General features: G+C 41.7%; 2 protein-coding genes across 69 annotated transcripts in view; one reads left to right on the top strand and one right to left on the bottom strand.

Annotated features, from left to right (window-relative positions):
- Positions 1 to 22,323, bottom strand: part of ANK3 (ankyrin 3) — a 376,227-nt gene that overhangs the window by 3,713 nt on the left and 350,191 nt on the right. For 20 of the 50 annotated variants that reach the window (XM_083439835.1, XM_083439844.1, XM_083439833.1 and 17 more), the window contains 9 exons: positions 14,262 to 21,977; positions 13,526 to 13,600; positions 11,630 to 11,761; positions 10,637 to 10,780; positions 7,707 to 8,364; positions 6,074 to 6,452; positions 4,481 to 4,648; positions 1,859 to 1,942; positions 1,653 to 1,721 (listed from right to left, as the gene is read on the bottom strand). In XM_083439835.1, coding sequence (XP_083295961.1) covers positions 1,653 to 1,721; positions 1,859 to 1,942; positions 4,481 to 4,648; positions 6,074 to 6,452; positions 7,707 to 8,364; positions 10,637 to 10,780; positions 11,630 to 11,761; positions 13,526 to 13,600; positions 14,262 to 21,977 — 9,425 coding nt within the window. The remainder of the gene's footprint in view (positions 1 to 1,652; positions 1,722 to 1,858; positions 1,943 to 4,480; positions 4,649 to 6,073; positions 6,453 to 7,706; positions 8,365 to 10,636; positions 10,781 to 11,629; positions 11,762 to 13,525; positions 13,601 to 14,261; positions 21,978 to 22,323) is intronic. The other 30 variants (XM_083439863.1, XM_083439864.1, XM_083439865.1 and 27 more) reach the window with 10 other exon arrangements.
- The window catches only part of LOC310677310 (uncharacterized protein), a 120,693-nt gene that overhangs the window by 13,712 nt on the left and 84,658 nt on the right, over positions 1 to 22,323 (top strand). For 7 of the 19 annotated variants that reach the window (XR_014511038.1, XR_014511040.1, XR_014511042.1 and 4 more), the window contains one exon: positions 12,951 to 13,052. The exons of 6 other annotated variants lie outside the window; for them this stretch is intronic. The gene's annotated coding sequence lies outside the window, so the exon portion shown is untranslated. Of the gene's footprint in view, positions 1 to 12,190; positions 12,501 to 12,950; positions 13,053 to 22,323 lie in introns of those variants that run through there. 6 more of the 19 variants (XR_014511041.1, XR_014511047.1, XR_014511046.1 and 3 more) reach the window with 5 other exon arrangements.

Genomic DNA, 22,323 nt, shown 5'->3' with positions numbered 1-22,323 from the left:
GTACTGTTGAAGGAATGAAAGCCCATTGGTATTAATGAAAAAATGTGGTCTCTAAAAAGCATAGGTCTAATACAGAAGAACCAGAATTTTCACAAGTTGCTTTTTCTGAAAATTGTGAGATGCAAGTGATGGTCTCAGCCTACTCTCCCGTCTAACTACATAATGGTGTTCCATGATGCTGAACCTGGTACTCAGTTGGACAAGGAAAACCATATTTAAACAATCCCATTTCCTCCTCATTAATGCCTGTCATTCTCCCTGTTTTTTAAAAAAATTAATTCATTGAGAGTATTCCATTCTCCTGATGTAGAAATACATTTTTCTCACATTTTTTCCTTTTAAATTGGCAAACCAACTTTTGCCTGCAGATGGAACATAGCCCTACTGGCAAAGGATTGGCAGCATCAAAACATTTTGTTAGAAGAAAGTTGTGCTTTTGACAGGGTAACCAAGTAAACCGTTAGGTTAGGTCATTAACTTGTGCTGGCCAGTTTTAATGGGGGGGGGCAGTCTGTGAATTAAGGGCATACTTGTTTATTTTTTGATGCTGTTTTGCTTCTGGGGTGTTGCTGTATATGAGAATGGCTTTAGCCTTTCTTTTTTTAAAAGAAAGCAACCTTCCCTTTTTAGGATAAGCAATACCTTTTGTTTCTTAAATAGCATGGTATCTTCTTTCAACTTCTCAAAAAGGACAAGTGCTTAAGTCTGGGTATTGTGCAAACTTACCTTAAATGTAATTCATTAATTGGTTAAAAAACCAGGTGATTAATCAAGACTTTCCCTAGGGCCTTTTTTAAAAATAGGAATTCAAAGATCATTAGAAAAGTTGACTTCAATTTGGACCTTAATAGGGGAAAATTTAGAAGAAGAATAATCGCTTGGTGCTAAAAAGTAAAAAACCAAAACAAAATCCCTCCACAAATCTGGCATTGTTTTAGTCTGTAATCCAAACGTCAAGGATAAGAAACCTCCCTGATCGCTTTCGATTCCCATCAGTATCGGGCATTGTGGATAGTGGTCAGGATTGAGGGCAGCTATAGTCCAGAAACTAGAGGGCTTCGGGCTCCCCATCGCTGGTTCTTGTTTCATGCTTGCATCCTCAGCTACCTGCCGTGCAATCCTAGCATAACATTTCCTGGGAAGTCACTCCCTACTATGTCCACTGGAGGTGGGGACTTCTCCCAGGTAGGTTTCCACAGGATTCCAGCCTGTGCCACAGAAAGCTCTTTTACAGCAAAAGACCACAAAGTTAGTCCCCACCCCTCCAGTTTGCTCTGTATCATCCTCTGTCAAGCTAGTAAAAGAAACTGGAGGAGGTAGTAGGAGATGGGAATGGCAAAGTGTGTTCAGGCTCAGACTCCGCCATTTCAAATGGCTGTATTAAGAACCACTCCTAATGCTAACGTTTCCTACTAGAATTTCAAAATGAAATACATTTCTCTCAAGAATCTGAAGGCACTGAATGAAAAACCGAAGAACCCTGCCAGCACACAACACACTATTTGTGAGACCTCGCCTTTTCTGAGTTCAAATGCACAGCTTGTCAAAAGCACAGGCACTCTTGCTTTGCATTGCTTTAATGTTAAACTGCAAGCAGTCTTTAGCATTTAGAGAACCAACACAGCCCTTATTTGCTATTCCTGCATACACACGCTGGTTACCATGTCACCAGGTTTTTTCTCATGTGGGATAACAACACGCCTTAACACTTTCCGGGTAACCTGTAGGGAAGCAATATGGGAAAAAACACAAAAATCGATACTTTTTCCACCCGACTCTGAATAGACAAAGCTAATGTAAAAAGAGTCAACAGAGAGAGGGAGAGGGAGAAAAGAATGAAAATGCAAGGTGGGATTACTTTTCGGGTGACGAGGTTGCCTTCTTCATCAGTAAACTGTTCTTCTGTAACAGATTCACCAGGAATGTTTTTTGCCTCCTCACCCTAAAGAATGTGTTACAATATTAGCCAGTCACCCATATTCCCAAATATTGGCTATTCAACACCACTCCGAGCAATAAAATCATGCCATGTTGGATTTTACTTGTCAGAAACAGCAGCTACTGATGTCCACATGGTAGTGTCACATTTTAAAAGTCTTCTTAAACTTAGACAGAAGCCATCTGTGATGGGCTGTCATTGGAAGTTGCCTGTAGGGGAAGTACTCTGTGTACATGACAAGGCCTATCTTGATCCATGCCATGCTATGAAGGAACACCCCCCCCCCAAAAAAGGGTGGGATTTATCTAACAAACCCCATCAGTGGAAGCCCTGTGCAAGGGCTTTTGCTTGTGCACAGGGCTTTCAGTCCTTCCCCCAGCACCCTGCAAAATTTGCGGGAGTCAGGAGAACCCCCAGAACAATATGTAGGGGTGTTTCGTTCTGTTTGGCAAGCTGAAATGCTTGTGCTGATAGAATATTTGTAGTAGCATGGTGTTTACTTCTACTCAGAGGATCCCCCTCCCCGAAAATAATGATTTTCCTTTCTTGCTGACTATTCCAGCAGACAAAAGCTAAGGTTCCATCTTTTTAACTTCATATTTTGAATAGTCCTTCCTTTACACTATAGGGTTTTTTTATAAGTCATACCAGACATGCTGATTAGTCATTGATAGCCAGGTAATAAATTACAGAAGCAATCAAATTAGTGTGTTAAAAAAGTAAATTCTGGCATGCAGAAATAGTTCATCTTGGACTATATCGCTTAATACTGCAGTTGCTGTTATCATGCTTGTCTACTCTTTGTGTTTGAATCTTAACTGTTATGAAAAGCTGGAACAAAAAACTGGGAAAGCAGCTTAGGGTAAAACCATTTTCTCTGATATGCTAACTTTAAACATTCAGAGATGGTTTTTTTAAACAACAACAAAAACCAACCAACCAACCATGAGATAACATGGTTCCCTCCAAGAACCCAGAAGTTTTGCCAGTGGTGGCAAAACGGGAATAAACCTAAGCTAGACATATTATGTAATTAAAGTAGGTATCAGCCCATCAGATGGATAGCAATGCAAAGAACTCCCTAGCTAGTCATCTATTTATTATTCACATTTATAACCTACTCTTCTCCACAAGGGAGCCCAGGATTGCTCAAAATAATAAAAATTACATAAAAGGTTTTTTAAAAAAACAGAACTATAACTCATTGCAGACAGCAGCTAAAACCAGCCAATTGTTCATCAGTTGAGGGAGTAGGGATAACCTTTCCTCTACAGCTGATTGTATGGATCAGCTCATGGAGGGAGGGGCTGTGGGTCTTGTATATGTGTGGTTTGTGGATGTGCAAGAGTGTGGGGTCACACCTGCCACTAGCATACAGCCCCCAGACTGTTTCTTGGCCAACGGCGAATGCCATCCTTGGGTTGAAAAAGGCTAACCACCCCTGATTTAGACTGTTCAGAAGAATGCTATTAAAAACAAAAACTGCAAGAACATAGGATCCTGCTAGATCAGGCCAACAGCCCAACATCTTGTTCTCACAGTAACCAACCAGATCCCTGTAGGAAACCCACAAGTGGGACCAGAGTACAAGAGCGCTCTCCCTGTGCTTTCCAGAAAGTGTTATTCATAAGCAATACTACCTCAGTCTGTGGAGGCAGAGAATACCCATCATGACTAGTAGCCATCAATAGCTTTGTCCTCTATGAATTTGTTCAATCCTCTTTTGAAGCCATCCAGCTTGGTGGCTACCGCTACCTCCTGTCGGAGGAGTTCCATAGCTGTGTGAAGTACAGTGGTACTCCGCAAGACGAATGCCTCGCAAGACGGAAAACCCGCTAGACGAAAGGGTTTTCCGTTTTTCGATGCGCTTCGCAGGACGAATTTCCCTATGGGCTTGATTCGCAAGACGAAAATGTCTTGCGAGTCTTGAGATTTTTTTTCGCTCCCCACCCCCTTTTTCTAAGCCACTAAACCACTAATAGCCTTTTAGCAGCTAATCCGCTAATCCCTTAAGCCTTTAATAGCCGCTAATAGCCGCTAAACCGCTAATAGCGCTAATCCGCTAATAGGGTTGCTTCGCAAGATGAAAAAACCGCTAGACGAAGAGACTCGCAGAACGAATTAATTTCGTCTTGCGAGGCACCACTGTACTTTCTTTTATCTGTCCCAAATCTTCCAACATTCAGCTTCAAAATCAGAATTCATATATCTTTCACCGTTGTTACTAGCCAAGCTATAATGGTCATAGTTGCAAAACTGCTGTCGATCCAGTTTATAATTTCACTATACTGAGCGGTATTTGTGTATATTTAGTCAAAGTGCACCTATAGAGGCAAAGTCATGCTGCACACTGTGGGATTACCAAAGGATACCCATCGTGCAATTTGGTTGTTTTCCACCACAAGTCTTAAGATTATACAAGGGGCTGCCATCAGTTATGAAATACATACCACACCAAGAGAAGGAGTATAATGTGTACACTATTAGTACTGCAGTCCAAAACCCAACTCCATGCCAGTGGGAACTACAGTCATGCGATACCTTCAGAATCAAACGTCGCCGATAAACCCTTGTAGTGATTCTCTGTTCTTCATCTGAGCTTGAATCACTCTGAATCTCAATGTCACTGTCACTGTCACTCTCACTATACTCCTGATAAATGCAGTTTTTAGTACAATTTACCAGCTCATTTAAAAGACAAACATGAATCTGAGCAGGAATAGAGGGGGAAAATGGTTATACCCAACATTAGTTCATCCTGAAAAATACCATAGGGGGGAATGTCTGCAATCTTGCTTTCAGGGTAGGTAATATTTCAGGAGCATTTTGCCATGTCCACAAGTGAGGTAGGCATTCTGCATGCAGAGCGGCCTTAAAAATATTTCAAAATACATCACAGGTTTGTACAGGTATAGCCTGGCATAGCCATTAATGCTTGGCAGGCTACATGCAAACAATAGTTTACTGACAGGGAGGCACACCCTTGGGAACATGTACTCCCTTCCCACTTCCGCTGCACATTTCCCCCCTCTTGTTCCTTGTTGATCTCAAGTATATTACATCAGCAAACCATTGATTGTATATCAGGGGTTGGGCACAAGACCAGGGTTTCAAATTCTGGTTAAGTGGAGACTCTTGTTTAGGAATATTCAGGGCTACAGGGAAGGAGGAAGGGCATGGGAAGGCTCTTGTGGCTGGCTCCTCATTTGCAAACCACGGTTTGCAGAAGCAATACAAAAAGCCAAAAGACTGAAGAATATTAGCAGAAATAATTCTATGATTCTAAGTAGAAGCCCACAAGGAGCTTGCGACAGAGGGTAGAGAAGAGAGTAAAGAGCATTTTAATTTTTTTGCCTTCCATCTGCTCCCGTGGCTGTCTCAACTGACTGGCAAGAGGATCCTGGAGAGCTTGGCACCACAACCATAGTCCTTTATGTAGGCTTCCTCAGAGTCCTCTCTAATGCTGAGTCTATGGACCTGGGTGGCCAGCAGGACTCATGGGGTGCTGGCTTCATGTCTAGAGGGTTCTCCTGATGGGGCACTAGACCTCTGAGGTCCCTTGACCAGACTCCAAAATAGGTTTGGGGCTGAGCAAGAGCCTTGATTCCATCACAGAGCTTCCTTCAGTGACCTAACTTTCAGTAGCTGCATGCTGCTCTCCACTGCCAACAGTGAGCAGCATGCACACACATTCCTTGGTTCAGAAAGATTTATTGAGAGTTGGGTTTTTTAAACCCATTTTTGGGCAAATGCCAGATTCTCAGAAGGGACCCTTGGCAGTTTTTTGAGCAGGCTCAAAATCACCCCCATCATTTCTTCCTGCACCCTCACCACAATCCAGACAAAAAGTTGCTTCTCTGCTTTCATTTCAAGGAAAGCTTAAACATGGGTTTAAGCGAGGCTTTTAAAGTGGCTGATGAGAGGGATGGAGTCTGCATAAGAGAGAGGAGATCACTAAACTCTGTTGCTCTCTAAACTGAAGTTTCAGCACTGCATGGTTGGCCCTAGCTGGGAAGTTTTTGGGGAGAAATATAAAAGGGAAGCCACAGAGGGAAGTTCATTCTATATTCACAATGCTTTAGCTGAATTAAGAATGAAAACTCCCACACAAAGTAAGGCAGATGGCATTTATACCTTTTGTTCGGACGATGTTGCTCCTTCCTCTTCCTGGGCTTTTGGTCTCAGCTTGCTGTCATCGGAAGTATTCCAGCTTGTCTTTTTCATGCTGACAGGCACAGAGGTTTTAGGTGTATCGACTGCTGGCTTGCTTGCCTCTTGCAAAGATTTCTGATGCGACGTTAATGAGATGGTTTGCTGCTCAGTTCGGAGAGAACTTTGCGTTTTTGGTTTCACAGTTTCCTTGTCGCTCTGTTTTCCTAGGCTCTTTGCAGACTCCTGAACGAAAGGCTTAGTCTTTGCTTCTGTTGTAGATTCTGAGTAGCTTCCATTGGTTTCCAACTTTCCTGCTTCTCCTTTGAGATATGAGGTAATAGAATCTCTACACTGGTCAGGGCTACAAGAGACAAAGGAAACATGATCAAGCACTGGAAAACGGATAAGTGTTAATTTATGTGTTGTACTTCTGTCCCACCCTTCCTCCTCCAAGGAGTTCAGGGTGACATATATGGCTAAATATTTTCTTCACAAAAAACCTGTGAGGCCGGTTAGGCTGAGAATGAGAATATGCACCAAAGGCTCAATATCTACCAATGAGCTTCTATGGCTCAGAGAAAATTTAATGGTGAACTGAAGGCAAAGGAAGCTCTGCTGTTTTGGTTTCTCAAACAAAGAGCAGAATAAAGTTTGTGTGTGTGCTTAACACACAATTCAGACTAGAGCTTTCCATCAAGTACAGTGGGAGGGAGTATAGCTCTGCAATAAATTTGGCATGCAAAATGTCCCAGGTTTAGTGACTTACAATTCCTCTTAAAAGGATTTCAGTAAGCAGGTGTAGGAAAAGCATTTGCCCCCAAGACCTTGGATGGTAGCTGCCAACAGTGTGCTCGATTGTTAATAGCATAAGGAAGATTCATATGCCAGTATGGCTAATTAGCATTTTACCAGTGCTGGTTTTGATCTTTTAAAGGTAAAGGTAAAGGGGCCCCTGACCATTAGGTCCAGTCGTGACTGACTCTGGGGTTGCAGCGCTCATTTCGCTTTATTGGCCGAGGGAGGTGGCGTACAGCTTCCGGGTCATGTGGACAGCATGATCTTTTAGCCCTTGATTATTTCAGGAAGCATATCCCCGTACATAATTTTCCTCCCTGCCCAGAGTATTGAGATCAGCTAACAAGACCCTCCTAAAAGTATAATCACCTTTGGATTTTGCATTAGCATCCAATGCAAATGCAAAAAGAGGAGGATCAGGTTTTTTTGTCACTGCTCTGGGACTTCAGTATACCCATCCTCTCTCCAGGAGGCCTGTGCAACTTTTACTTTACTTTTTTCGAAATTGGAAAAGTGGTCAAATATTCTTCTGTTCCTTTGGGAACTAGGCTTATGTATTTCCTGCTGCCAATTCTGTTCTAAGCCTGATTTTATTGTGCACCCCCCCCCCAATCTTAACAGTGTTTGGGATTTCACTGTTTTAAATGCCATACTGTAAATTTGCCTTAAGAATATCGGTGCCTTATAATCTGGATTGCTGCTTACTTACATAAACATTATATAGGTACTTCATCTAGAAATACAATGACCATGGGTTTGGGGGAAAAAGTCATAAGTGTTTTCAAAATGAGAATACTTGGTTAGTTGAGCACTTTCATACCTGTCATCTAGTCGATCCAGCAATTCACCGCTTATTCTGCGTCCTGGTGTTGGCGGCTCCACATTGACGCTGGAGGCCTCACTCTGCCAACCTGTAATTGAAGACAGTTCCTGTTCTGCCTGCTGCACATACTTAAGAATAGACAAGACTTTTTCTTCTGTCATCTCCTCAGACTCAACTACTTCGTCAAGGTGAATGTCTTCAAACAGAGATTTAAGCTTTTCTTCCGTCATCTCATCAGTACCAGACTTTTCTCTCTCCTGCTGCTCAGTTCTCACTAAAGTTGGACTAGTCTCTTGGCTTAGCTTTTGTTTTGGTACCTCGGCATAACTACCAAGATAGCGTGGGTAATCATTAAAGTCCATTTCATCCAATTGGATCTGGCCTACATCTTTAGATGCTCCTTCTCTAGGCACTGAGAAATCGTGTTTGCCGTCTTCCAGTGAAGTGTCTTCTTCAGTCACCACTGGAGGTTCTGCTGCTGTATCATCTATGTTTCCCTGTGGAGTTACTAACACGTCACTCAGTCTACTGGGAGTTCTAAGGGGTGACTCTATGCTAGAGAAATCACTAAAGAAATCATCTTGCTGGGAAGGGGTGGGTGGCACGAAGCGCAACCCAGTGGGAGTTTCCAGTTCCACTTGGATGTTGGGATAACCTACGGAAGACAGCACATTTGGACTGATTGCAATGAAGTATGGAGTGACATATAATCAAGCATGCAGAGTGGCCAGTTAATTATGTAAAATGTGGAAAATGTATGAAATGGTAACAACACTTTAATTAGGAATGTAATAATGAATGTAACATCCTTAAAGAATGCAACAAAACCAAAGTAGATGAAATGGCTAATATAGCACAGCTTATTACTATTGGCCTACAGCACACATGGTTGCAATTTTTCAATTACTGGTTTTCCAGTAATTTCAGTAGTATTATATTTCTTTTCTCAATAGCAAATGGACTGAATCTGGATTGCTGCTTGCTGTCTTTTTATATCAAGAGTGGTATTTTGTGGCAAAATAACTTTTCTGCTTGTATTTGGATTTACTCAAAAAGTTTAAATGTAATGAATTATGTTATAAAGCAAGACAGCCAGGTTTTCTTAAAAATTGTTGTACATTTTTATCATCCAGTTTCCAAAAGATAAAACTACTTGGCTTTATACCATTACAAATGTGAAATATCATCTGTAGATACTTCAGCTTTAATCACTGCATCATGATAACGCAGTTGTTAGAAATAGGGAAATGAACCTTAAAGAGGACAAAAAAGTATAGCATATTCTCAGAGACTGTAGAGGCAAAATCTAAAACAAAAACTACAGGGTAGGGAGGATCTAGATATAAATTTCGGGAACAGTAAAACTACAGAGATGAGAGGATTGTGATGAATAAGGAGATCTTGGTGATCTTGGAGACTGAGGCGATCTTGGTGACATGGGTACAATCAGAAACACTGATTGAATAAAGAGAAAAAAGAAAAACATAAGCAACAAAAAAGAGAGAACAATAATTATCCAGAACAGGGATGACCCGCTGGAGACCTGTGAGCCTGATCAGCCCTGAAGTACCTCCCCAATTTTAATAAATGTGTGGTACAAACAATTGCCCAAAGGATATTGCATGTAGAATTTAGTGTATTAAGAGCATCCAGAAAAGGCAAAAGCAAGCTACCAATCAGCCTCATGACAAAATCTTTCTGGAAGGACATTACTTCCTCCACCCAGCAATTAATGATCTTTTGCCACCCGAACGTGAATGCTCCATACCTATAGAGCCCTTACTGCTAGCTTTGCTATGAAGCCTGATTATCCATAATGAGGTCTGCTTGGTTCTGTGAAAAGTACTCCCAAAGCCCAGAGTAGCAGCTGGTGAATGGAGCAGCCCCCAGGAATACAGAGTTTGACCATCCCTGCTCTGGCAGTTAGACTTGAACATAGACAAATGAAATGACAGTGAACTGTAAACCATATTCTCAGAGGTAAATATTAAGTTGATGAGCTGATGAAAGGCTGGGATGGGGAGAGAGATCAGCATTACATTGTGCTGCCTGGAGAGCAATGTGCACTAATGTCTCCGAGTTCTGCAACTGAATCAACTGAGAGAAAGTTAAAAGGTAGTCTGGTCTTGGTGAGGACAGGAAGCTTGAGGAAGGTTCAGAGGAGAGGAAGGATAGACAGCAACACAGAGAAGCACATTCTCTTTGTAGAAAAGATACTTGTCTCTGATTAAAAGGCACAAGCAACATTTCAAGAGAAAACTTCTTAAAATGTCCACAGAATTTTAATTTCTGCAATGCGGTGAAGAATGTTGCTTGGGGATGAATTAAGCTCATAAGCGCTGCACACAGCCAGAAAATCCTTGCAGAAGGCAGCAAAAACAGCATGTGTTTGAATAAAATACAAGAAAAAGGGAGACTTTCATAGTGTTTAGAAGAACATAGCTTACAAAACAAAACAAAAAAGGAAGTATTTGGAAAGCAGCTTAATGTATCTTCAAAGTCAGAATTAGTTTTTAGCACCTGATCAGTAGTACAGATTCATTTATATATCTATTTGCTCAATAAAAGCCTTTACAGTTGAAGAACAAAAATTGAAGTTAAATCTCAGCATAAATCTGGGCATTGATTAGAGTACCAGAATTTCATTATCCCATTAGGGTAATTTTAGAATGTAAAGAAACAATAAACAGTTGTAATTTTACCAAAGGGAACAATTTCACAGTAATTTTAGACTGAGTTCAAATTAAGTTAATAGAGCCAAACAACTCTGAAGTGTTCATTGATACATACCCTGATTTTTTTAATATTTGAGATAAATAAATATATATTTTATTTGCAACAGTATCATCTTGCATAGTTTATGTTATTAGATGAAAAGACCTTCCTGTGTGGATAAATATTGGTCAAAATGAAGCAAATTCAGTTACCATCAACAGGATCATGGAAAACATTATTTTCATCTGCAAAGCTTCTGGTGCCTGAAATGTTTCCATAATCAAATATTGGTCCTTCCAACAAAGTTACAATGTCAATCCGATTGATTTTTGTCAATATAGAGGTTAAGGCATCAGCTGTGGAAGGAAGAACAAAATAGATGAAAAGTATTTCATAACTGAAATTTGTAACTGTCTATGAGTATGGCCAGTGGTTGCAACAGTAACGTTATTATGCATGCAGTAGATTCAATCAACCAGTCTCTACTTTCCAGTGCACGTTCCCAAGTGTTTAGAGACATGTGTCTCTACCATAGCGTATCTACCATAGCGAATACTGGTGTCGTAGAGTGCCTATAAAGCACAAATCAGCTCTTCGTCAATACTCTGTGTATAAGTGCACGCTACTGTAAAAATGGAATAATTCTATTGCCATGCAGTACCTCCCATAGCCATGCCTTATCACAATCTCTAAAACAGTGGGCAGCATTCTCCTCAGTGCATTGTATGTGCATGGAACTACTTTGGGAAAGGGCTATGGCTCAGTAGGGGAACACATGGTTTGCACACAGAAGGTCCCAGCTCTCTACTTAGGGCTAGAAAGACTTATGGTGAGCTACTGCCAGTTACAGTTGGCAATGCTGGACTAGAAGGATCAATAGTCTGACTCAATATGGCAGTTTCATCTGTTCATATGTTCTCACTGTGAGATTGTGTTGTTTTAAGCCTATCCAGACAGATCCATGCATGCAAATTCCTTATTCCTTGACTTCCCAAAACTTGATGACCCACAGCTGAATGCATGAATTGAAATGTATGAATGAATGTATGAGTTGAAAATTATATCTATAGTTTTTGATCTGTGGCATTTTATTCTCACATACTAGTTGAGGTTACAGTCATTAAGTGATGGGTCTAGTCTGTGTATGAAGTTCAGCAAAATATGGACTTCTACATACTTAAAACAATAATAATTATGAAACTTACTTGTAGCATTTTTCCCATCTCTGGTCACCCATTTCTTTAACAACATGAAGCTCTGAGCAATCAAAGAGTTTGGGTTTTCTACCCGGATTTGATTAATTTCATCAACAGAAAAATTCAGCTCTCTTGCCAGTTCTATAACATGGGGGAAAATGGAGGGAAGAGAGAGATAACAAAGTTTATTTTGAAAACTCTGTTCATCAGGTCACACATGGAAAAACCAAGTTTGGTTCAGATTTCTGCCTTTTCAGTGTAACATGTCATAGAAATCGGAAAGGAGAAAGTCCTCTGAGAGAGCAGGTATCATTTCATCCTGCTGTCTGAAACCACTGTTTGTAGAGCTTTGGGCTGTATCCTTCCTTCACCAGTTCTACAAACGGCATTTATATATTCCTCCACTTACCCCACCCAAAGGAGGTCAAGAGGTTGCACAGTTTCCCAAGTTTCCTGCTGTGTCTAAATATAGCCTTCTCCAACCTGCTGCTCTCTAGGTTTTTCAGACTACACCTCTCGGCAACCCTAGCCGGCATGGCCAACTGTCAGGGATGATGGGAGTTGTGTTCCAAAACATCAGCAGCAGGCTGAGGAAGTCTGTTCTAATAGGACTAAATCAGGCTTCCAGTCAGGTAGACAATCACTGATGACCTCACAATTACTATGTGGCATAGCAACACATTGGCTTCAACTCAAAGAACTGCAGCTGGTGTTTTATGCAGGCACCAGGGCTTTCTTGTCTTCACCTCCTCATGTTGTAAGTTACCCTGAAGACTCAGATAAATCTCTGGAAAGGTATATGATGTAGCAAGAGAACTGCAGTCAGAGAGAGGGAAAATGGCCAAAGCAGACACACAAAGAGTCTTCAAAGTGCAAACAGGTATCTTCTACTCTCATACAGAATACTTTGAATCCAAACTGTCAAATATGGTATACAAAGCTATAAAATATTTCTGACATGCCTGGGGTATGTAGGAGGAAGCAGGAGAAGGCAGCAATGAGAGCTCCATTCTTTTGTCAACAATGGACAAGAGGGGCATGTCAGGAGATCTGCCTGCTCCTTGAGGAGCAGGAAGGGGACTGAGCCAGACTGGTCAGCTGCCTTATTGCCAAGGCAGCATGGCGGCCACCAATGCCTCTCATGGCCCTGGATGCCCCATGTGCAGTCAAGATCCTTTCTGGCAGCCACACAACTTTTAGTGCCTATATTACAATACTAGTTGGTGAGAATGAAGAGAAGTCTAACTCACTGGCTTTGCTTTGGAGAGAGGTCTTTATCAAAAGGGCCTTTGTGCTACTTCAAAAGTATTTATTTCTTACATTTCTACAGGACAGATGAGGAAGAATAAACCTTGTTAACCTCTACCCACCCTACCATATCTGAGGCCTGTGAGGAGACAGGACCGATGCAGTGGATTCTAGAGATAATGAGGTAACAAAATTGTGGAGAAAAAAACCCATGCAACATGTGATGGTCTCAAGACTAAGTTTCCTGCTTGGCCACCTAATGCTATGAAGCTCGATAGGGGTGTCCTGACCAGGTTACTATCATGTTAACTGATTGCACAGGGTGGTTGTGTGGCTGCCACATCAGACTTAGCTCCCTGAAGAAATGATGGGATACATATGTCACAAATGCTTTATAAACACCAGTTTTATAATCTTCTTCTTCTTCTTCTTCTTTGGTGATCACTCATAGCCAAGTAAGACTGTCTTCCATAAACCGTGTTTATGGAAATTTTATAATATAAGTACTACTAAAGCACATTTCATAAAGACCTATTGCAATCTTGCTTGTCTACTGTATCCCTCTTTTTCTGAAGACAAAAGATGCCCTGAGGACTAAACTGCACTCTAACACACACACATACACACCCTCAGCTGGGTATCAAAAGAAATTCTTACCCGTCCAACTAAGTCCCAGGTGATCGGCCACTATTGCCATCCTTATATCTGTCCGTTCACATGGACTCTGTGGACCTGTGATTTATAATTTATTGATTAAAAAGGTGCTGTGAAAGAATTCTTAGCACTAACAGCATTTTAATACATTGTACTATGTTAACTGGTGCTCAGATCAATTGCTAAAATGACTGAGTGCCCTAAAACCTACAATAAATAAATATATATTTGTCACAGATTTGAAAAAAATGCCACCTTTATAAGGCCGTGTCAAACTACATGATGTTAATTGTGTAAATGAAACCAAACATGCCAACAATCTATCTACTCAACTGTTCAACAGTGCTTTAACTACTGGTGGGGTGGTGGAAAATAGTCCACCAGTACTTAAAGAAAAAAAAATGTTTTCTCTGTTTGACAAAATGAGGGGTGGTGTTTTTTTTTTTTTTTTTTGCTGTCACAAAATGAAGTCTTCTAAGACCTAAACTATTACATGAATGTATTTAGCATGCTTCACTAGCTGTCTATAGTATAGGCTTCACTTAAAGGAAGAAAGAAGAGTATAAAAGACAGCACATACAGATGACAATGACAGAATGAGAACTACAGTAAGTCACTTCACAGGCAATCACAACAGTTCATGCACTAGGATCAACAAGTTGAAAGTTTTACAAACTAGGCTTGATCTCCACGAGGTGAGCCACGAGAGCTCCAGAAACCTGACTCCCTCCATTCTCACCAGTCCTCTTACTCCTCCTCCTCTCACTGTCGGACTTTTCAATCTTTGATTTTAAAGATGCTGCCTCTGTTCTCATATCTCTAGCGGGCTTCGATGTAATGGAAGGCTGGAAAACTTGAGTGGCTTCGGACAGGGACGTGTTTCTTGATGTACTGTCTTCTTCTTCATCGTCATCGGACACCTCTGACTGCAACCTTTTGTCTTCATCAGACAGGCGGTCCACAAGCTTTAAAGCCTCTCCACTAATTCCCTTAAAATATTCAATAGAATGTTTACATACCTCCCTAAGCTGACTCTGCTTTACTTTAACTGTTGCTGCTGCAGCGGTGGTGGTGGTGGTAGAGGTGCTGGTGGTAGATCTTACCTTTAATGGTAATTTAGAAGGAAGCGGTTTGGCTTTGCTTCTCTCTAGCTGCTCTTGGTTTTGAACTGCTGGTGTCTTTCTAGCTATGGCTAAGTTATGCCTTTGTGTATTTTTTACAGGAATCTTAGACCTTACTTCTACATGTGGGAAAGAGCTGTTTTGTTTCCTTTTGTCGAGTTTACTATCCTGTCTGACTTTACTCACTCTGCAGGCTTGGCTACTGCTATGTGGGATAGCTTCTTTTGCTGAGGTAGCCTTTATGGGAAGTTTTGATCTCGCTCTATTCCCTACTGGCTCTGATGACTTCTGCTGTTCTCCGTGTACTTTTGGTTTACAGTGTCCTTGTGTTGCACCTGTATCATTTCCTGAAGTGTTTTTCAATTGAGTAGCTTTCTGTGTGGGACACTTAGGCTCAAAATGTTCATTTAGCACTACTTTACAGGTAACGCTATTGTTAGGTAAAGCGGATGGGTCCAAATTGTTGTTGTTATTAAAATTATCTTTTTGGAAATCATGCTTTTCTGCTTCCCTACCAATTGACTGGCTTGTAACCTCCTCTATGGCTTCATATTCTAACCCCTGAACACCTGGCGTCACAGCCTCTAGCTTATCTGTCACTTCTCCAGAGACATCTTTCTTCAGCGTCATGGCGGAAGCAGAAATTCCCATTTTAATAGGTGTGCGCAATTTGGGATCAACTTTAGAAGCATTAACAGTGGTCGATGATTTCTCCAGGGAGTTACTACCGGGTGTTGCTTCCGTACAATCTCCACTGGCCTGGGTGATGAGCTTACATTCAACTGTTGGTGTTTCTACTTCTCCCTCTACGTTTTTTCCTACAGCTTTGTCCCCTGACTGCAGCTGTGTGATGGCAGTGACTTTATTTTTATCCCCTTCCCCCTTGTCCCCTGACTTCCCTTCAGAAGTATGCTCACCAATCTGAAAAAATTGGAGTCTTTCTTCAACAAAATCCCTCTTGCTCATGTCAATTGCGCCACTGCGAGTCATCTCAAACATCTTCCCTTCGTGAAACGGGAAGGGATTGGGCTCACTAGTTGGTGTACTTTCATCAGTTGGAGTTCTGGCTGGAGTCGTATCTGGGGTTGTCGCTTGAGATCTGTCTTCTACAGCAAGGCCAAAAGGCTTAGCCTCGTCATCCCTCGATTTGGACTCAAACACTTCATCATCACCACGGTTATTGGACCAAGGGTCAAAATCTAGGCTTTTAGTAGCTACTGTCTTAAAAGGGGTTGCAAACTCTTCATCTACTTTGTAACTGAAATATGTATCAGGAAACACAGTCCTGTCAGGGTGCCTGCCTTCCAAAGTGAAAAACTGTGCCCCTGATTTTTGTTCAGTCTTATCGGCACTTTTTTCAGCTGCTGGACATTTTGATAAAAGTTTGTTTTCTTCAGTACCAACTTTTTCTTCCTCCTCAATAACTTCCAGCTTACTTTGGCTAAAACACCGATCAGTCTGTTTCAAAATGCCTTCTGTAGCCCATATGTCTTTTTTGATTTCCACTGCTGGGCCTGCAAGTTTGGAATCACTCTCGGTTAAGCCATCATCTTCATCTTGTAGATCATACCCATCAAGAGAGTCAATTTCAGTTGCATCTGTATCATGGGAAAATTCTGCAGTGGTTGCTATGGAACACTCAGTGACAGACTGGTCATTGTTCCCATTTTGCGCAATATCATTCTGGGGAGAATCAAGGCTAAGATCAAAATCATTAGGTTTCCCGTTCTCTCTTTTCGCAGGCAATTTATGCTTGGAGCCTTCCTTCTGGCCATCTTCAATGTCACTCAATTTAAACATGTATCTTTTAATGGGAACAGGCTGATACAGGGATTCATCATCGCTGGAGTCACTAAGATCTTCTCCTGGTGGCCCAGGAGAAGGTGGCTGTACTCTTATGAGTGGTTCAGCCAGCTGACATTTGTCATGTTCATCCCGTAGGTTTACTTCTATCATCTCCATTTCACTCTCAGAGGAGTGGCGCTGCTTTTCTGATTCTGTCTGATCGGCATCTAGCGGAGGAGGAGGAGGGAACTCAATGTACGCAACCCGGTTCCCTTTGGGCCTTTTATTAGAATCTCTGTCTAAGCTACTGGGCAGCACTCTGTCAATCTTTGGTGGCTCAACAATGGCCTGTTTTACAGAGGTTGACTTAGCCTCTGCTTCCTCTTCAGACTCCTCAGAAACCTCAGGGATAGGACTGGGTTTGCCTGGTATATAAGCAATTAGTGAATCAGGCGTTTTAGATGTAAACTCGTAACTCACTTCCTCTGAGCTAGGAGTTTCAGGTGTTAATGGACTTTTCCCAGAACTATCTATAAAGGACACCTGTTCTAATGTGTCATCTTCTGGACTGCCTTGTGGAGAAGGAAGCTGTTTCTGCTGCCTTGTGGTGTAAAAGCCCCCCCTTGTCTCTTGTACCGTCTTACTTTCCTGACTTACAATTTTTTTAATATTTCCTTGTTGCACCTCCCTTTCATATTGCCTCCCTACTTGAACAAAACTGACATAAACAGGTAAGGTTTTTATCTCTTTTGTTCCCTCACCTGTTGCTAAAGGGGCTGATTTTGCCAAGTTATCACTATGAATAGAGTCAAAGTCCCTCGAGGGAGACTCCTTTCCTGGGCTATTTTCTAAAGAATCAGGTGATTTACTAAGGGATAGCTCAGCATCCTCCATAGGAGGACTTAATTTGATGTGCTTACTGCTAAACTGACAAAATTCTGAATACTTATTTTTAACATGCTCTGTATAATCAAAATTCCTCTCAGTTTTTTCCTTTGCCACACTAGCATGGGACACTTTAGCTGACAGTTCATGTGCTGCATGTTTTAGCTGTTCATGAACTCCATCGGGAATGCTAGCTGATAACATTCGTTTTTCTTCTGAAATTCTGACTGGAATGTGGGATGCAGTCAATGGTTCTTTTTTCTTTGAGGTTTTATCCATCACTTCACTGGGGGGCTCTCCTTCTCTGACAAAATATTCTCTATAAAGGACCTTTTTGGATGGAGATTTTACAGTCACTTCCTTCACCTCCTTTGAATGGGACCCACTCGTTGACACCTTGTGCTCATGCTCTGTCACAGTGATGAATTCACTGGCTCTGCCCATATCTTTAGTCTCGGGGTGGTCAATGTGATTGTCTTTTACTGCATCCTGAACAAGCACATGGGACAGTTTTTCTTTTTGTGTGTTATGGGCAAATGTTCCAGGGCTTTCCCATGTCCTATAGACCTTTTTATCCCAATGCCCCTTGGCTGATGCAGTATCTGAGCTCGTACTGTACGCCAAACCTTTCAGCTTCTGCTCTGCAAAGCCTTCTGGAACATTCTTACTTGGCATTTCATTTCTGTGTCTGAGTACATCTGAAGCAGCAGCATCTTCCATCGCTTTGCCTTTACCCTGGGCACCATCTTTTAATTTGCTAGCAGGAGATTCCCTCTGTAATGTTATACTCCCATCTGCGAGGTCTACCTCTTTCGCATGCTTTTCTCTTGCATAAAACTGATAGACTGGGAGCTTGCTCTCTTGCATTTTTTTCACTGGGATTTTAGATTGAGTGTCCTGCTTCTTATCATCATGATGTAGGTCCTTATTCTTTGAGCCTATGCTCTGTTCAAACTTCAGCCTAATAGAACTGAGTTTGGATTGCTTCAGCTGGAATCCGGTTGGTGAAGCCTCGGGTGTCCTACTCTTCTGAGCTGTTCCTTTCTGCTCCATCAACTGCTTACAGTCCTCAGTCTGTTGTGTAAGAGCCCTTCTCTCGGGACTACTAGGCAAACTAGCTGCTTTTCTTTCGTCAGCTTTTGGGAAGCTCTTCCCACAATGGCCAAAAGGTCCTCCTCTAGTCCAGTCATCCTTTGAACTCTGCACCTCAGAAATCGTCACCTTTTCGGGGCTGCTGCTGGTTGAACTATGGCCAGAGTGTGCTTCTTTCCCATTCCTTTTCTGCTGCTTTTTCTCTGGAGATTGCAGTTCATCATTCAGTTTCTCTGTTTTGTCCCGGAAGAACTGTGATACTTCTGTCAGTTTTTCTTCTGCCTCCTTAACAGTCCTGTCCACCCTGTCTTCATACATCAACTTTTCTCTACCTCTGTCTAATCTGTTCTCAGTAAAGCGCATCCACATTGCGTGCTTTGGGCTACTAACATCTCCGGTATAATGTAACACTGTCACTTTATCATAATGATCATCTTTAGACATTTTACCTACACCATTTTCTGATATATCTTTAGAGATTTTGGTGAGGATTTCTTTTGGGGGGGCTGTGGCTATTTTTTCTCTGCATCGTTTATCATGCCCCTGAAAGTCTGAGCTAAGGGGTAGAACATGGTCAGTAACTGACTCCTCAGTATCAGAGTGAGACACATCTAGCTTTTCTGAGAGCAGCATTTTCTCAGCAAACCTGTAAGACTCCCCTCTTAGTTCTGACAACTCATCGTCATGGTACTCTACTGAGTGCTGACTCAGAAGCTTCAGTGTTTTGTACGAGTCATCAGACATAAGTTGGGCAGAACTAGGGCGACTGTCTTCTTCCTGAGACACGGGAGTATTTACTCTAGAAGACTCCAGATAAGAAGGTAGGGACTCTTCTGCTGTCAGTTCTTCTTCTTCTTGCTGACCTTGTTCATCTGAACAAGGAAGAGCATCATGTTTTTCCAAATCACCTCGAGGTAAGTCTTTCTGATAAACATACATTTCTTTCTCTGGGTGCTTTTTGGTTTCTCTAATAATGACTTCAGTAGGTTCAGCCTCATTACCTTTTTCGATATGGACCTCTATTATACGCTCCAGTTTGGGTTTCATTTTGCTGTCCTTCTCTGTATGCTGTGGTGAAATTTCAGTAGACTTGCTAACATCTGGTGTTACCGAAGACTTATGTTCAAACAGACCTGCCAACTCTTTGGAAGGATCGCGTCCTGACTGAAAAGCTTTCATGATATCATGAACAGACATGGTTTCTTCAATTCTTTCTGAAGAACTCTCAGTGCACGGAGGCTTATGGTAAACCATTCTGGTAGTGGTAGTTATATGAGTTTCTTCTTTTACACGGACACCTTTACCAAGAACACATTTGTGGTCTTCATCTTCATTACTGGCTTTCATTTGAAAGGCTTTCATTTTTTCTTTGATAGACCCTCCGTTTGGCCTGGGTTCCAGTTCCATAAAAGTAGGTGCCGTTTTCGTTGATGGCGACTCTTCTGCTTGAGGTTCAGGAACTTCTTCTGATGAAGGTTCATAGCTACGGATCACGTGAACCACCTCAGTTCTTGTCTCTGTAATGACCGGAGGAATGGGTACATCATGGAAAAGTGGTTTCGGCCCTGTGCTCTCGGCGCTTTGTGGGGCTGAAGGAGTTTTCTCGCTTCTTGTTTCAAAGCCACTGTCAGACAAAGGACTTTTGTCTTGGTCATGTTGGGAAAAGTCATCGGGAGACTCCAAAATAGTATCAGTTCCAAAAAAGGAATCTGCAATTTTACACAACTCTTTTTCTGAAGTAGAAGGCCTCATGGAGGCTGGAGGCATTTTAAGTTTGTGTTCTTGCAATGCAATGGCTGGTTTTAAAACTCTCTTTTGTCTCTCTTCACCTTCTCTTTTCCCCTCTTCAAACTTGTACTTCAGACTTGCCAGAGAACTACTACCAATGTCATTCGTCAAATAATCAATGACTTTAGTCAAGTTATAATCCTTTTCAGATACAGCCTTCGCTTTAATTTGCACCTTTTCAGGAATAGTTATAGGAGGATATGTCATGCCTTGCCGTCTTGCTTCATCAATCTCATCTGCACTGAACTCTACCCATTCATCCTCAGAAGAGTGTCCTTTATCATTTTTTGATAGCTTGGTTGATGCTTTCTTTTCTAAACACACATCTTTTTTCAGTATCTCACTAACTTTTACTAAGTCCTCTTTTACTTTCTCAACAATTTTAAAAGGTTCTTCATCATCTATTCTACCCTCCTTTGTTAGTTCTGGCTGGAATTCCTTGTCCTCCATTACATCTGTCTGCAATATCGCTGTCATTCTTATTAGGTCCTCTTTCATCTCAGCCACATCTTTTAACATCTCCTGACTAGAAGATAAAGAAGATGGTACGGACAACTTAAGAGCAGAGGGTGCTAAAAACAAGGATGATTTTATAGGAGATGAGGTTCGGTTAAAGTGAGGCTGTGTGCGTGTCTCTGTAGTCAATGTTTTAATAGGCGATAGCAACGCAGCTGCCGATTTTGTAAGGGAAGATGACTCTGGGAGCTTCTTTAGTGCTGGTTCAGACAAAACATTGACTACAGAATATACTGGGACTGTGATAGTTGATGAAGTTACTGACGAGGTAGTTGCTGATATTGACCCAAGAGATGTGTACAATACACCTGCAGGAGTAGTTCTTATTGACTGAAAGGCTGATGGAGTTGAAGACACATGCGACCTGAGTGGAGAAAATGGGGTTGCAGTAGTGGTTGGAAACATTTTCTCAACAGTATCAGTTGCTGCGTTAACAGCACAACTTGCAGAACTGGTTGCTGCAGTGATCTTGTCTTGAAATGTGGCTGTGGCTTTAGCTCCATTGATTAAATTGGCAGGGGACGGATATTTCAAAGGTGACATGGATCCGTTAACCATGGCTACCTCTGTATGCCCCACTGTGTGTTTCACAGGGGAAGTGAGGGATGAAGCCATCGTGACCTTAGATGGTGAAACAGCATCAACTGCTGACTTAGCAGGAGACACCACTGACTTTAAAGGTGAAGATAAAAGCGGTGATGCTGATGTGATGATTGACTTAAATGGCAAACTTGAAGAGTACATGTTAATGTTCGATTTGGGGGATGCTGGAGGCGTCATGGTAATGGATGATCTCTCCAAAAGAGACCCAGCTGTAGTCACTGGAGATGTCCGAGAGGGGAATGCGGATGCCAGCCCTTTCAAACTAGTGGCTTCTGTTACTGTGGGTGCTCTGACGAAAGAACCAGAAGAGACTTGGATATTATATGGAGGCTGTGAGACCACGGTTTTTATTGGAGAGGAGATTGTCCGAAATGATCTAATTGGAGAAGCTACATCGCTAACAGATTTAATTGAAGACGTAGTGGAGGCTCCTAATGTGGATTTGATTGGTGAAGCAGAAGAAACGGACCATATTGATTTTAATGGAGAAGCTGTTGGAGTGTTAGAAGAAGAGCTTGATAGAGAAGTGAAGCCTGATTTGGAATGCCCAGGCACAGTAATTGGTGCTGTTGTCCAAGACTGATACGGTCTTGCTGAAAAGAATGGCTTGTATGAATAGGTAGCAGGTAGGGATCTTGTTGCTCCTGCACTTCGTTCAACTGTTTCTTAAATTGTTAAACCAAAATAATCAAACGTAAAAATCAACAAAAATGATTGAAAAACAGAGAGACCAGAGAAGAAAATTGGTCAGTAAACGTTGTAATATTACAAAAAAAGCAAGTACAACTGTTTGTATGAATTAGAATGAAGTAGGTAAAATCAACAGCTAAACAGGTAGGGAAAAATAGGAATGAGTCACATAATTATGGATGATCCAAAACTAAAAAAAGAAAGAAAGAAACCAACATGAAATGAAAGACAGGAAAGCACAAGGCAACCGAGTCTGCAAACAATGAAAGAACAGAAAACACATAGAAGGAAGTCCATTATGGTCCAAAGTAATAGCCACAA

This window comes from Podarcis tiliguerta (assembly GCF_965153285.1).
Source record: "Podarcis tiliguerta genome assembly, chromosome: 5".
Classification (NCBI taxonomy): Eukaryota; Metazoa; Chordata; class Lepidosauria; order Squamata; family Lacertidae; genus Podarcis; species Podarcis tiliguerta.
Note: the sequence above shows the minus strand (reverse complement) of the source record. Positions and strands in the feature narration are given on the sequence as shown.